We start from the raw sequence: 15,595 nt of genomic DNA on the forward strand, positions 1-15,595 counted from the left end.
TGAGGCAACTTTTGGGTGGTGAAATTCATGGGCTTGACGGGAAACTGTAGCGCACAGTGACTACTCGAACTCGGGGAAACGCCCGCCAGCGCTATTGGGGGTGCAGCTCCCACACCCTTCGGATCCCTCAGGAGGCTCCGTAGTCCCGCAGGGAAGCAGCCGCCACTGCCAGCCTAAGTACTTGATCTACTTATCCCTTAAAACACCACTCATCGGCTCTGTCTGAAGTAGGCTGTGTGTATAAACTCATTAATATTTATTTTCTTTGCAAGAATGAGTCACCCCTGGCAGAGGCCGGCTGGGTACAGGCACCCCCCACCCCCATCATGCAGCAGCCCCGAGCCAGCAAGGCTGCCACCGTCTCACACCGCACGTGCCAGAAATGCCACTTGTCTGCGGCTCCCAGCTGTCAACCTCGCCCTCCTAGGTGACTCCACGTGACAGCATTTCCTGTCCTTGCTCTGACTGGACCAACCAGTAGCAGCCCTTCCTGGTGATCAAGTTTAACTTTACAAAGACAGTTAACGACACTTTTCCCTTTTTCCAGCTTCCTTTTCCCTTCTCTTTCTCTTTTCTTTTTTCTTTTTCTTTTTTTTTCTTCCTTTCCTTCCCTTTTCCTTTTCTCCTTCCTTCCTTCCTTCCTTTTTCTTGTAGGCTCTGGCCTGATGCAGGGCTTGAACTCACGACCTGAGGTCCAGACCTGAGCTGAGTTGAAGAGCCCAATGCCCAGCTGACTGAGCCAGCCAGACGCCCCCTTCTTTCCGGATTCCTGGACGGATCTTTCTGACTATTTGGAGTTGGGAAATATATAACCTGCCTGAGAGATGGTGGGAAGAAATTCCTGTCTGGAAGCATGCTGGGTAGTGTGTCAGGACGTCCCGTGGCTGTCACAGATGCCAGCCACACATCTCCCAGGGCAGGATGCAAACGGGAGAGGGCAGTGGCCTCGGGGCTTTCTCGGTTTGAAGAAAGACCCTGCAGGCTATCCCTTATGTGGCACTGATGAAAACAGGGGCCCAGGCCTTCTCTCAGCCTATCAGGGACAAAGGGGAATGAGACACCAGTGGACAGGGACCATCCCTGCTTCCCTCCAGGGGGGTGGGCAAGGCCCAGATACAAGAGACTTCCGCTATGTGACGATCCCCCATATGGCCTTTCCCGACTCCCTGAGCCCTCACAGACCCCCTCCGAGGTGGCACAATCATCTTCACTTCAGGAATGAGGAAACTGAGCCCAGAGAGGTCAAGCAACTTGCCTACGAGTACACAGCCATAGCCAAAAGAAGCAGAGCCAAGGTTGGAACCAGAGCTCCTGGCTCCAGAGTCTATGATGATGGTCTGAAAGCACCACTCACAGAGGAAAAAGGTAACCAGCCAGGGAGGTCACCCCTGATGGGGGCCCAGGGCCCTCAGTCACCTCTTATTTCCAGCCTTGAGTCTCCCAAAGTCCCATCGTGGTGTTTCATGTGGCTGTTAATATCCCTGACAAGTGACAATAATGAGGCTTTAGTGCAGGTTGCAGCATACCTTGCCCGAGGTCAAGGTAAAGGTAAGGGCCGGGGCTCCAGCCTAGCCTTGGGAGAGCTTGAACTACCTCTCTGGGCCCTTCTCCCTACCATAGCTGGGCATTGTTAAGAATGTGATGAACACAATGAAGTTGTCAACACACAAATTGCAAGCAGTTTATGACTTGCTTTTAAAATATAATTATATAGAAGAAAGGGACTGAAGTCTTCATGCCCGTGTGGGAAGCCTGGGCTGCTCCAGGAGCTGGGGACTCCCTGTGCCTGGCACTGTGCTGGGACCAGATGGCCGAGAGGCCCACAGACCCTTTGTGAGCATCGGGGTCAGTATCATTGTGGTCCAGCACTGGTCCAGGGGGTTCGTCCCCAGCTTTGGGGCCCTGGGGGTGTCTTTGGATGCTTTCAAAACCATCAAGAAAACTGTCTTTGGAGCCAGGCTTCAGTGCAAGCCCAACTTCCATGGAATCATCAACTGGGCGGGTGAGTTCATCTGTGGGGTCTCAGTGTCCTCATTGTACACCCGGGTGGGTTGAGTGAGATTATATGGGGGAAGGGATCTCCATAAATGTTTTGTAAATGTGATGTTTCCTGTCTGTGGCCTCGGGGATGGACACACACTCAACCAACCTCCCAACTGGCCCACGTGAGATCAGAATTCCAGGCCGGGTTAACAATGGGCAGTAGAACTTCCGCGGCAACTAGAACACTGTGGCTGGTGATCTCCCCAGCTTGCTGGCCACTTGGATCATTGTTTCCTCCTCCGTGGAGTAGGAAAGATACAGGACAGATTGTGAATTACTTCGAGAATGGCAGAAAAAAAGCAAGTACGAGTGTTCTCTTTCTTTCCCTCTCTCCTCCTTTACTGCCTCCCACCTCAGTGGGGACACACAGGAAACCCAAGCAGGGCTGACACTAGCAGCTGAAGTCACCAAGCCCAGGCCCCCCACCTCTTCTGCAGGGGACTGGACTACTTGGGCAGCACTGGAGACCCACTGATAGAAAGCTCTTCGGGGGTCCCTTAAAGAGACCACTCCTTGGTCACAATAGCATAGCGGCTGGACCAGGAATCCAAAGTCCCCAGTTCACTTGCGGCTCTGGTTCCAGGTCTGCTGTGAACTAAGCAGGTGCCTGCGGGCGAATCCTTTCTGGGATTCAAAAGGAAACGGGACAGCAGTTTCCTCCTCTAGAACAGAGGGCCACATCGAACACCCCCCGCAGCTTGACCCTTCACCGAATTGTATCATCACCCACCCCCCAACCCCCTGCCTGTCATTAGGTTCTTTTCCATACTTTATTTATCTTTTTAAGATTTTGTTTATTTATCTGACAGAGAGAGATCACAAGTAGGCAGAGAGGCAGACAGAGAGAGGGGGAAGCAGGCTCCCTGCTGAGCAAAGATCCTGATGTGGGGCTCGATCCCAGGACCCTGAGATCATGACCCAAGCCAAAAGCAGAGGCTTAACCCACTGAGCCACCCAGGCGCCCCTTTTCCATACTTCAGATAGATTTGGAACACACCCAGACCTCTAGGACACCGGCTAGGCTATACACTCTGATCTTACAGTAACACTTCTGAGCTGCTTAAGTCTCTAGAGAGGAGAGGTGGCTCAGGTCAGGTTCAAGGCTGACAAACAACTACATCATCCAGAGAGCTGAGCTGGTGGGCACGTTTGTAAAAAACACAATCGTGGGCGTAATACTGAACTATCTATCCCCTCCCCTCCCGTGTTACTGGGTTTTCTTTTTCTTTTTCTTTCTTCTTCTTCTTCTTCTTTTTTTTTTTTTTTTTTTTTTAGATTTTATTTATTTGAAAGAGAGAGAGAGCACAAGCAAGGGGAGTGGCAGGCAGAGGGAGAGGGAGAATCAGGCTTCCCACAGGGTGGAGGGAGTCCGACACAGGACTCCATCCCAGGACCCAGGACCTATGACCCAAGCCAAAGGCAGTCGCTTAACCAACTGAGCCACCCAGGTGCCCAGGTTTTCTTTATCAAACCTTCAACAGGAGTGTTAGGAATAATGTGCAAAATATTTCCCTTGCTCATTGTTTTCCTGATTGAACCTTACGAGGATACCACCCATTTTCCAAAGTATTTTTGGATAGTTACTTTGGGGAAAGAGTTTAGTTGGGCGGTATAGACGGATACATAGAAAAGGCATTTTTGCTTCCCAAAAGCCAGTTTTCATGATTCATGCTTGGCTAGGTTTTACTAAAAGAACATTTCGCGGCAGGGGGAGGTCTTGCCTAATGATAGAACTAATGCACATTTATGATGAAGCATCTGGAAAGCACAAACTAGCACAAAGAAGGAAATGAGAAATGCCCACAGTTCCCCGCAAAGACCACTGCTCACGTTCTGACAGATCTCTTTCCGGGAATATATAAGCGTACGTGTACACATAGAAATGTGGAGGACTGATTGACTACGGTCAAATAGAAACATAGATGTTTGTCTCTTGTAACTCTGAGACTTAAAATTTAATTTTGCTTTTCAAAAATATTTTATTTCATGTAAAACTCGTTTTCGTAAAGTTTTATCACTTTGGTTAATAATGTTCTAGAGTTTTTCAGATACAAGGTAAATTTTACATGATATGTTCTTCATCTAAAGACAGACGTTTTCTTCTTTGAACTTGGACTCACAGTTTGTAACTTGCTTTTATTTAAAAAGTTTTTTTCCTCCATTTTAAATATGAGAGCATACTTCCCATACTAATGGGCAGTTCTGTGAGAAAAGTACACGGTTCCGTGACTGCTGCCACCATTGAGATGTGGAATTATGCCGGTTATGAGCTAGTTACTGAAAACACGACAGAGAGTGAATGCCACCAAGCTTTCTGTCATTTGAAAGTGCAAAGATTTTTTTTTTTTACAGCTTTATAAACATATATTTTTATCCCCAGGGGTACAGGTCTGCGATTCGCCAGGTTTACACACTTCACAGCACTCACCATAGCACATACCCTCCCCAATATCCATAACCCCACCCCCCTCTCCCAACCCCCTCCCCTCATCAACCCTCAGTTTGTTTTGTGAGATTAAGAGTCACTTATGGTTTCTCTCCCTCCCAATCCCATCTTGTTTCATTTACTCTTCTCCTACCCCCTCAACCCCCCATGTTGCATCTCCTCTCCCTCATATCAGGGAGATCATATGATAGTTGTCTTTCTCCGATTGACTTATTTCGCTAAGCATGATACCCTCTAGTTCCATCCACGTCGTAGCAAATGGCAAGATTTCATTTCTTTTGATGGCTGCATAGTATTCCATTGTGTATATATACCACATCTTCTTTATCCATTCATCTGTTGATGGACATCTAGGTTCTTTCCATAGTTTGGCTATTGTAGACATTGCTGCTATAAACATTCGGGTGCACGTGCCCCTTCGGATCACTATGTTTGTATCTTTAGGGTAAATACCCAGCAGTGCAATTGCTGGGTCATAGGGTAGTTCTATTTTCAACATTTTGAGGAACCTCCATGCTGTTTTCCAGAGTGGTTGCACCAGCTTGCATTCCCACCAACAGTGTAGGAGGGTTCCCCTTTCTCCGCATCCTCGCCAGCATCTGTCATTTCCTGACTTGTTAATTTTAGCCATTCTGACTGGTGTGAGGTGATATCTCATGGTGGTTTTGATTTGTATTTCCCTGATGCCGAGTGATATGGAGCACTTTTTCATGTGTCTGTTGGCCATCTGGATGTCTGTTTTGTAGCAACATGGAAGGGACTGGAAGAGATTATGCTGAGTGAAATAAGTCAAGCAGAGAGAGTCAATTATCATATGGTTTCACTTATTTGTGGAGCATAACAAATAGCATGGAGGACAAGGGGAGATGGAGAGGAGAAGGGAGTTGAGGGAAATTGGAGGGGGAGGTGAACCATGAGAGACTATGGACTCTGAAAAACGATCTGGGAATTTTGGGGGGGTGGGGGGTGGGAGGTTGGGGGCACCAGGTGGTGGGTATTGTGGAGGGCACGGATTGCATGGAGCACTGGGTGTGGTGCAAAAATAATGAATACTGTTATGCTGAAAAAAATTAAAAAAAATTAAAAAAAAAAAAAAGAAAGTGCAAAGATTTAATCAATCTTTTCTTCAGGCCATTTCGGTTTACAATCTTCCTCTTAATGATTTTTGCAGTCTGGGAGGGAATGGAATGAATGAAGGACAATGAGTGAAATCTGGGATTTCATTTTCCTGGAGTTGTACCAAACGGGCTTCTCCCTTCTCTGCTTGGGGAACTGCTCATCCTTCGAGACCCAGCTGAGATGTTATGTCCTCTGTGGTCCCACAGCGCTAAGTTACACACTTGTTAACTTGACATTGTAATAGTCTTTCTCCTCTCCCCTCCAGGCTGTGAACTGGGCCAAGGGATATCTTAGACAGCTCTGTGTTCCCGAAACCTAGGCCATGCCTGGCTCATAATGCTCTCTACACATGTTCATGAAATGAATGAACATTCCACACCGTTGAACTAAATGTTGGCACTGGGCTGATTTCTTAGGAGACAAATACTTTATGGGTGTGGTGCGAATCTGGGCTGGTTGGATTAAGCTGGTACACTTGAGGAGAGTTGGAAATTTTCCTCTGTTCCAGACCCTGGGCCAGGGGCACAAATTCCTACTTTTGTGCATCATTATTTATTGGATGAACTGACCCATGAATGAAAGAGGTCCTGGGCCCTAGGAGAGAAAGCCAGTCAGACCAGCGCCTGTTGCTGGGGAGCTCTCAGTGGGAATCAGGAATCCACCCACTCCCCACAGGACTTTCACTTAGGCTTGGGTGACTTCGGGGACTCCTGGCTCCCTCACCACCGACACAGGAGCCAGTGGCCCTGGCAGCAAGGCCCTGGCCCTTTGGCCTGTGGAGAGTTTGTGCTGCAGGTGTGAAACCGTGAGGGGCCAGCATCTGCTTTAATTTATTAAAGGCGTATTTATCATCTCTGGTCTGCAAGAGCCAGCCAGGGACTTGGCCCAGAACAGGCGTTTTTAAAAGTTAAGTACAAAATATAAGTATGAATAAGGACAAAGACTCTAACCACGGTAGGATCCCACCCGTTATAACATCCCTGGGGTAGGTCTTTGTCATTTCCGCATCCTGCAGATGGGGCACAGGGGCCCGCGGGCTCCCCGAGTTGCCCAGCCCCACACTCGGCGACAAGCTTGTGCTGGGAGTCGAACCAGCCGTTCCTGGTTCCCAAGCCTGCTCTCCCCACACAGCGCCCACGGGCCTCCACAGCAAACGCTGCCCACCTGGGCCTCCGCAGGTACGGCAGGTAAGCCTCGGTGAGCGGGCCCCGCGCAGAACCGCGTCCTTCGGAGTCCCGTAAGGTTTGGTCCCCAGGAAGCTCCGGTCCCCGAGGAGGCAGCCCGCAGGTGACCCGCAGGTGACCCGCACCTGGGCGCGCCCTCCTGTAAGGTGTGCGGACGTGCGTCTGGTAAGGGTCTGGCTCAGAACCTGATGCACAGTAGACGTTCGATAACGGCCTTTGGCTTGCCCGGCGGCTGGAAGGGGACATTCGGGGTCAAATGCCTTCGGGAAGCTGCGGCAACACCGAGACGACCCCCACCTGGGCGGGGCGGGGCTGGGGGCGGGGCCGGGGCGCGGGAGTGGGCGTGGCTCCTCTCGCACCTAGCCAATCGTCGCCCGAGAGGCCCGGCCCGCCCACCTGAGAGGGCGGCGCTTGCGCACTCGGCCTCCACGGCGCTCCTCCCGGGGGGGCGGGGCCGGTCGGCGGCGCTCGGCGCTGACGCTGCGCCGACGCGCCCGACGTCGGGCACGTTGACGCCGGCGACGCGCAGCCGGGCCCGCTCCTGCTGCGCTCAGCCAGTGTCCGGCCGCGGGCCGGCCTTAGTGACTAGGGGGCTGCGGGCCCGGGGCCGGCGGGCGCGGGCGCGGGCTGCCTTCGTCGGGCCCCGAGCTCGCCCGGAGCGAGCAGCCGCCCGCGAGCCGCCGCGGAGCCTCCTCGCCTGCTCCCGCCGGCGAGCAAGGTAAAGGAGCGGGAGACCGAGGCAGGCTCGGGGCGGAGCGGGGCCGAGGTCGCCCCGGGCGCCGGCCCCCTCCCCGCGGCGGGTGCGCGGCGCTCGCTGTCAGACCCCGGGCGCGGGGGCGGGAGCCCGGCGGGACCCCTGGCCGACGCGCCCCGAGGGACTGGCTCCTGGGGCCGCGCGCCGCCCCCTCCGCTGACCGCGGCGCCCCGGTCACCCGGGTGGCTGGGTCAGCCCCGGTCAGCCCGGCGCCGGGCGCGGGGGCCGAGGACCTGTGCCCGAGAGAAGCCGCGACCTGGGCTGCGCTCCAGTTGTCAGCGGTCCTCCCCGCCTCGGGGTCCGGGGACTGTGCGGCGCTCGGCGCGGGTGCGAGGGTGCCCGAGGTCGTTGTGTCGCCGCCCGGCGCGCAGTCCTCGGCATCGGCTCCTCGGGGTTCCGGCCCTCCTTCCCCTCATGCCGGCCTTATGTGGGGGACACTTCACAGCGTCTCCGTTCTCCCCTTTCACTTTTTCTTCCTTCCTGGCGGTCCGCAGCGGTAGCGACCAGCTCCGTGTCCCTTGTGAAAGTTTCCTTTTCTTTCCTTTTTTTGGGCTGCAAACTTACGTAAGTTCGGGTGCGGGACCGCCGCACCTTGCAGCCATTGGAAGACACCTTTCCCGGCGCTGAACGAGCCCAGTTCCTTTTAGCGCTCAGCAGATCCAGCCCCAGAGTTGAGGGAGCCGTCAGTCCTCCTCGGGAGCTGACTGCACACATTCCTGTAAGATGCCTGGTGGATTTTGTACTGGTGGGTTTCACAGGCTGTATGCTCCTTCTGTGCTTTTCCCCGAAAAAGGACTGGGTGGCATGTGTTTTGACTTTCTCTCTCCCCCACCGGGAAATAGGGGGAAAAAAAAAGGGTTACAGAAGCACACTCGGTCGCAACAACTGGAAAGTAGGGCTTCGCAAACAGCATGCCACAGGGTTTGTTCTTCATGGGAGGGGTAGTCTCTGGGGTCTTTACCCCTCCCCGGGATTATTGCGCGCCTGATGTGTTCCTCTTGTGGGTTGCGGACTTGGCACTCCTGTGTGTGTTTTCCCGCACTTGCTTATATTCAGAGTAAAGTCAGAGCTGAGAATAATGAGGTTCGGTGTGTTAGTCACACACAGCAATAATGTTGCAGGTTTGCGGGAGCCCCTGTTTGCCCTTAATGACTCGAGTCTGGGTCTTCTATTTCAAGATGATGTGCGAGGTGATGCCGACCATCAGTGAAGCCGAAGGCCCCCCGGGAGGAAGTGGGAGTCATGGGTCCGGCTCTCCATCGCAGCCAGACGCAGATTCACACTTCGAACAGCTGATGGTGTCCATGCTGGAAGAGCGGGACCGTCTTCTGGACACGCTGAGAGAGACTCAGGAAACGCTGGCCTTGACCCAGGGGAAGTTACACGAGGTTGGTCACGAGCGAGACTCCTTGCAGAGGCAGCTCAGCACGGCGCTCCCACAGGTATGGATGCTTTGCACCTGGAACTCTACAGACTCTGCTTTTCCTCTCTCGGTGTGTTTTTACGGTATCATCTCTCACGGTGTTCACGTTTTAGGCGAGTTTGTGAAACGGTCTGGTTTTCGTAAGTCATGTGCAGAGAGTTTCTGACGGTTAAACGTACCGAGCAAGGATGAACTCCGTGGTGTGCTTTGCTGTAAATACCTCGTAACTCTTGTTCCCTTCCTCGGGCAGCAGAAGGAGCTGTCGGGATCTGGGACAGGGCTCTGAAGATTTTGGACGGGGGCCACAAGGCGTCCCAAGCTTGTGGTGCCTTCCGTTCTGTTGTCTCGGGCCTTTCTGGCTGAACGTGTGCTTCTCGTGGATTTTATCACATAGCTCCCATTTTCTAAAGAAATCTAATGGGCAGATAGGATTGATCTCACGGGAAGGATGTTTTTACAGCCCACCTTTAGAAGAACGCCTGTGCTTTGTGAGTGCAGTTTGTCTGGGGGGACATGAGACAGAGATTAATTCCTTCGGAACTGTCTCTTCGCTGATGAGAATCGTCAGCTTGAAGTGACACCAAATCGTTCGTCTGAGCCTGTGACGTTTCACTGCTGTTTCAAAGCCGCTTCTCCTTGTGGAGCCCAGTGAGGACGTAATGATAGGTGAGGGGAGAACGTCATCCACTAAAGTGTAAGGCGAGTGGCACCTGGTGCTTGGGTGCTCGCCGCTGCCTGGGTGCCCCTTGACTCAGCCGTAATAGGCGCCTTTGTGGTCCTTTCAGGTGGGCCTGCCTAAGCGCACGTTTGTGCTCCCGCCATCGGGCTCCCGTGCTCAATTAGCGAATGAGTAATTGCTCGCCCGCATGCGTTTCTTGGCTGCACTCGGTTCTCCTGAAAGATGGATAAGCCAAACGTTTGCATTTCCTTTTCAGCAGTAATGAGCTCGCGGTAGTGCTGTAGTGCGCCCTCTCCGTGGGCTCGGAGGACCAGCGCGGTTCTCCGGCAAGCCTCACCAGTTCTGTAGTTTGCGCGGGTCGGGTTTTATTACTGCGAGCTCGAAAGCATGGGCCCCGTGATGCGCCACCGCATTTTAGTGTCCTTGTCCACTTTTCAGTAGATTTTGCTTTCTTGTTTTGTTTTGTGATTGTTACGTGTCTTAGTGTAATTTGAGGCCGTGCACTGAAGTGCATATCAAATACTTAAGTATTTGATCAGGTCGATTTTTGGAAGAAGGAGCACACATGACCTGACAGAAGGGACAGGAGTTCCGTGCAGTGGCGGGGTTGTCACCGGTTGCCACGATTGCTCCGTGATTTGTTTTTAGCTACTGCTCAGTGTGCTGTAGCCTGGAAGCTCATCGTTGAGTGGAGAGTGCAACACTGGCCACACCCGCTAAGCACCTCCCCGGCTGCCCACCTGCCCACCTCCCTGCCTCCCCGGCCTCCCCTCCTCCCTGCTCCCCTCCCCGCTGCCTGCCTCAAGGCCTGAGCACCTGAGAGCACCTGGGGCTGCCCATGCCCAGCAGGAAGAATAAACTGTGGTACATTCACGCCAGGGAACCAGGTGCTGGTCACAAGCACGTGTTCGCCAAGTGAAAACAAGTTTTCTGAAACGAACACTCCCCACTGTGAATTTCTCTGAGTATGTTATAGTTGAAACCTGTTAACGTGTGTAGTTACTTGCTCACAGACTGTGCCGGCAGTGCAGGTGCCTTTACTCACATACCTGCCCGCCGCACTCCGCTGCCAAACTCGCGTCAAACGCGGCAGCAAGCACAGTCCCCCAAACGGTTTACTAAATGGTTCCTGTTTCTCAAATGCTGCTCTCAGGGGCTCAGGCCTTGAGGCAGGCAGCACCTGGACGAAGAGATAGAACATTTCCAAGTTTCCTGCAAGCCCCCTCCGGCCCCCTCGCAGCACTTGTGCCCCAAAGCTTACCCGTGGCCTTGACTTTCACCACCGACGGCGTTGCTGTGCTCTGATCTGGTGTAAATGAGACCGTCATTGAGCCTTACGCGTGTGCGACGTGTCTGTCTGGCCCCTCGGAGCTCTGCTCACTCTCGGGGCGGTCTAGCCCCTGGCGTGAACGGGCCACGGTTACTCTTCCTGCAGGGCGTGGGCAGCCCCAGGTGCGGCCCCCGGCGGTCTCTCTTGCTTCTTGGTGCCGGTGCGTGTGCATTTCTCCGGCGCGACCGCGTGGTTGTCCCCCCACCCACGGTGTGTGCGCGCTCAGCGGCCGACCGGCCCTTGGTGCTGTCGGTTCCCGCATTTTAGCTGTCTGGGTGGGCGTGAAGGGGCGGGAGGCTGAGGGCGCTGTGGGCTGTGCGCCGGCTGCTGCCCGACGTGGGGGGCTAAGCAGGGCAGGCTCTGTGTGCGTGTGTTGGCCGCTTGGGTATCTTCTGTGAAATGATTCCCTCTTGCCCATTTGTCGATGGGGTTGTCTGCTTTGTTCTTTGCTGATTTGAAGGAGTTCTTTGTATTATTTTGAATACATATATGAATGGCAGATTTTTTCAATAGTCTTGTGGGTTTGCCTTTCATTCCCTCAGAGGTGTCCTTTGATAGGTTTTTCCCTTTCCAGCGCAGCAGCCGTTTCTCTTTTCCTGGCTTCTTGCACTGGCCGGGGCTGCAGTGCAGCGTTGGATAGAAGCGATGAGAACAGGTGTCCTTGCGTCACTCCCAGTACCAGAGAGAGCTTTCAGGAGCTGACCATCGCACGTGATACCGGCTGTGGCTTTACTGGGATGTTTGTTATCAAAATATGAAAGTTCTCCTCTATTTTTAGTTTGCTAAGGTTTTCTTTTAAATCATGAATTAAATTACATTAAGTTTTCTTAAATGTGTTTTCTGCATCTTTGGGATAAGTGATTTTGTTGTTGTTGTTGTTAGTGTGGTGACTTAATTTTTTTTTTTTGCCACACAACGATAATCCCGACTTGATCTCTGTGTATTCTCTCTTGCTGGATTTTATTTGTTAATATTTTGCTTAGGATTTATTCATGAGGGAGGTTGGTCTGTAGTTGTACTTTCTTGTACTGTCCTTGTTAGGTTTCGGTGTTGAGGTTCCCGCTGGTCTCATAAAACAAGGCAGGAAGTGTTCCTTGTGTGTTCCCAGAAGGGTTTGTGTGGGCCTGATGTTTTCTTCCTTCAGTATTTGGAAGAATTGTTTGGCAAAACCAGCTGGTATAGGGCTTTCCTTGTGAGAAGGTTTTCAATCTCAGATTCATTTTTTTATGCGGAAATAGGATTTTTCTGACTTTATATTTCTTCTTGTGTCTATTTAGAGAAGGCCTTTTTTTCCCTAAGAATGCTCAGGTCAGGGCGCCTGGGTGGCTCAGTGGGTTAAGCCTCTGCCTTCGGCTCAGGTCATGATCTCAGGGTCCTGGGATCGAGCCCTGCATCGGGCTCCCTGCTCAGCGGGGAGCCTGCTTCCCTCTCTCTCTGCCTGCCTCTCTGCCTACTTGTGATCTCTGCCTGTCAAATAAATAAAATTAAAAAAAAAAAAAAAAAGAATTTGCTCAGGTCACCCAAACTTTCCAAGTAATGATGTAAAATGCTTCATAACACCCTTATCATCTGCAGAATGATTGTGATATTTTGCAGAATAATGTTGTGATTATTTCCTTTTAAGAATTCTTAATACTGGGGCGCCTGGGTGGCTCAGTCGTTAAGCGTCTGCCTTCGGCTCAGGTCATGATCCCAGTGTCCTGGGATCGAGCCCCGACTCGGGCTCCCTGCTCAGCGGGAGTCTGCTTCAAAAGGAAAAAAAAAGAAAAAAGAAAAAAAAATTCTCAATACTGGTAATTTGTGCTTTGTCTCTTTTTCTTAATTTTTTTTTTTAAGAAAAAATTTTTTTTTGTTCATCTGTTGCAGCCCCTAAATACGCCCTGCGTTGTTTCAGTCCTTTGAAACGAGTCGAGCTTTTCTGACGGCTCAGCGCGCGCTCCTTTTCATCGAGTGTTCCTTGGGCGCTTGAAAATTATGCGTGTCGGTGGGAATGCGGTGTTCTGTGTTTACTGCTGAGAAGATGTTTGTTACTCACGTAATTCAGATTCTAGTAGCCACGTTCAATAAGATAAGAAAGAGGTGAAACTCATTTTAAGAATATGGTTTATCGGGGCGCCTGGGTGGCTCAGTGGGTTGGGCCTCTCCCTTCGGCTCGGGTCATGATCTCAGAGTCCTGGGATCGAGCCCCGCATCGGGCTCTCTGCTCAGCGGGGAGCCTGCTTCCTCCTCTCTCTCTGCCTGCTTGTGATCTCTCTGTCAAATAAATAAATAAAATCTTAAAAAAAAAAAAAAAGAATATGGTTTATCTAACACCCATATCCAGAATATCATTTCAGTGGATAATCAACAGGAAAAAAACCTAATGGAATATTTTATTTTATTATTATTTTTTTTAATTTATTTATTTGACAGAGAGAAATCACAAGTAGGCAGAGAGGCAGGCAGAGAGAGAGAGGAGGAAGCAGGCTTCCTGCCAAGCAGAAAGCCCGATGCGGGGCTCGAACCCAGGACTTGGGATCATGACCTGAGCCAAAGGCAGCGGCTTAACCCACTGAGCCACCCAGGCGCCCCTAATGGAATATTTTACATTGTTTTATCATATGAAGCCTTTAAAAGCTGGCGTGTGTTTTATATTTGAGAGCACGTCTCCGTGGAGTAGCCCCGTGTGACAACAGACCGGACAGCCCAGCCCTGCATCCGCGGCTTCATTGCCGCTGTCGTGGCTTCTGTCAGTGACTGAGGGCACATCCGAGGCCGCCCTCCATGCTTGTGGGTTTGGCTCGTTCTCCTTTTCTGTTTTCATCAATTTCTATGTATCTTGAGATTGTGTTATTAGGTCTGTTCAGATTTGAACTCTTGTTTTCTTGGTCGATGGAACTGTAATCGTGAAACGTTCCTGCTCGTCTCCAGTGATGGCTTTGGCTCTGGAGGTCACTTTACTTGGGAGTCGCATCTGCCCTGTCAGTTCTCTGTGGTTTCGGCTCACCTGCGGGTCATTTGCTGTCACCTCTCTGCGAGCTCACGTTTTACGGTGTACCTGTGTGAAAAGGACACGCTTGGCTTTATTTTAATGAATTTGACAGTCTTTATCTTGTGGTTGGCATATTTGCTCTGTTTAAATAGACCGATACGTTGGTTTACAGGTACCGTGTTACTGTGTGTTCTTTGTTTGTCCCAGCTGCTCTGTGTTCTTTTCTCTCTGGCTTTCGTTTCCAAGTAGGAAGTGTTTTTTAATTGTATACTTCTCTGTTAGGTTGTTGGAATATACGTATTCCTAGGTGTGGGGTGCAGTTTAAACTTGGGCCCAATTTAGTACTTTTACTACTTCCCTGATAGTACACTTTGACACTTGAAGGCATTGAACTCCCCTCCACCATTTTTGTCATCATAATATTTTTAAATTTTAGGTCGATTTTGGCTCTGTCATCATTGCTTTGTGCATTTAATACTTATTAAGATTTGAGGCACCTGGGTGGCTCAGTCGGTTAAGGGGCTGCTTTCAGCTTGGTCATGATCTCAGGGCGCTGGGATTGAGTCTCACATCTGGGCTCTCTGCTCAGCGGGGAGCCTGCTTTCCCCTCTCTCTGCCTGCTTGTGATCTCTGTCAAATAAATACATAAAAACTTTTAAAAAATACTGATTAAGATTTATCTTCCTAGTTAAACTTTTTGTCATGAAGTTGTTCTTTACTCCTTGTTTTTTTTCACATTTCTGTCAAAGACTTCTTTTCTTTTCCCCAAAGAACTGCTTTAATATTTCTTTTAGTTCATGTCCGTGGTTGAGGAGTTGTCTTTTTTTTTTTTTTTTTTTTTTGTCTGAAACATCTTTACTTTGCCTTTAGTTTTGAAGAATGTTTCTGTTGGACATAGATTTCCAGGTTGGTGGTTATTTCTGTTCAACATTTTATAGATGCCATTCCATGGTCTTCTGGCTTCCTTTTTTTTTTTTCCTTGAAAAGTCAGCTCGCAGTGTTACTGTTATCCCATTGAACGCAGTATCTTTTTTCTTCTTGTTACTTTTAACATTTTCTTTCTGCCTCAGACATTCTTTGTTGAGTCAGTGGCGTGGTTCTTTAATCAGTTTTGGAAAAGTTTTGACTGTTATTTCTGTAGATATTCAAAATTCCCCATTCTGTCTTTCCTCTACTTTGAGGGTCCCCATTGGACCCTTTTACCATATCTCATGTGTCTTTTGAGCTCTTCTGTTTTCTAGACTTTTTCCTCCGACTTCTGTCTAAATATATTTTTTTACAGACCTGTCTTCCAGTTCACTAATTCTCTCTTCACCTATGTCTATTCTGATGTTAAGCCCACAGATTGAGTTCTTAATTTTAACTGCTATATTTTTCAGTTTAGAATTTGATTCTCTGAAAATTTCCCCTCTGCCAAGTATGTATTTGAAAAGTTGATGTGTGCATCCAGTAATTCTGGTATATGGGTCATATCTTTTGATCTGTTTCTGTTCTTTTTTCTTTTGGTCTATATACTGTTATATCCATTCGTTCGTTCATTCTTTCTTTCTCTCTTTCTTTCCCTCTTTTTCTTTCTGCCCTCTGACTGCAGGGAGCCACGGGGCGTCCCTGGGGGCTGCACCGTCCACTGCGTCTGGCGCACACGC

General features: G+C 50.4%; 1 protein-coding gene across 4 annotated transcripts in view; it reads left to right on the plus strand.

Annotated features, from left to right (window-relative positions):
* The first annotated feature begins 2,279 nt into the window (after window positions 1-2,279).
* PPFIA1 (PTPRF interacting protein alpha 1) overlaps window positions 2,280-15,595 on the plus strand; it is an 83,893-nt gene continuing 70,577 nt past the window's right edge. For 2 of the 4 annotated variants that reach the window (XM_047690810.1, XM_047690811.1), the window contains exons 1-2: window positions 2,324-2,346; window positions 8,725-8,988. In XM_047690810.1, the coding sequence (XP_047546766.1) occupies window positions 2,329-2,346; window positions 8,725-8,988 (282 nt within the window). In that variant the 5' untranslated portion in view covers window positions 2,324-2,328. Of the gene's footprint in view, window positions 2,347-7,295; window positions 7,511-8,724; window positions 8,989-15,595 lie in introns of those variants that run through there. The other 2 variants (XM_047690812.1, XM_047690809.1) reach the window with 2 other exon arrangements.

This window comes from Lutra lutra, chromosome 10, assembly GCF_902655055.1.
Source record: "Lutra lutra chromosome 10, mLutLut1.2, whole genome shotgun sequence".
Taxonomy (NCBI): domain Eukaryota; kingdom Metazoa; phylum Chordata; class Mammalia; order Carnivora; family Mustelidae; genus Lutra; species Lutra lutra.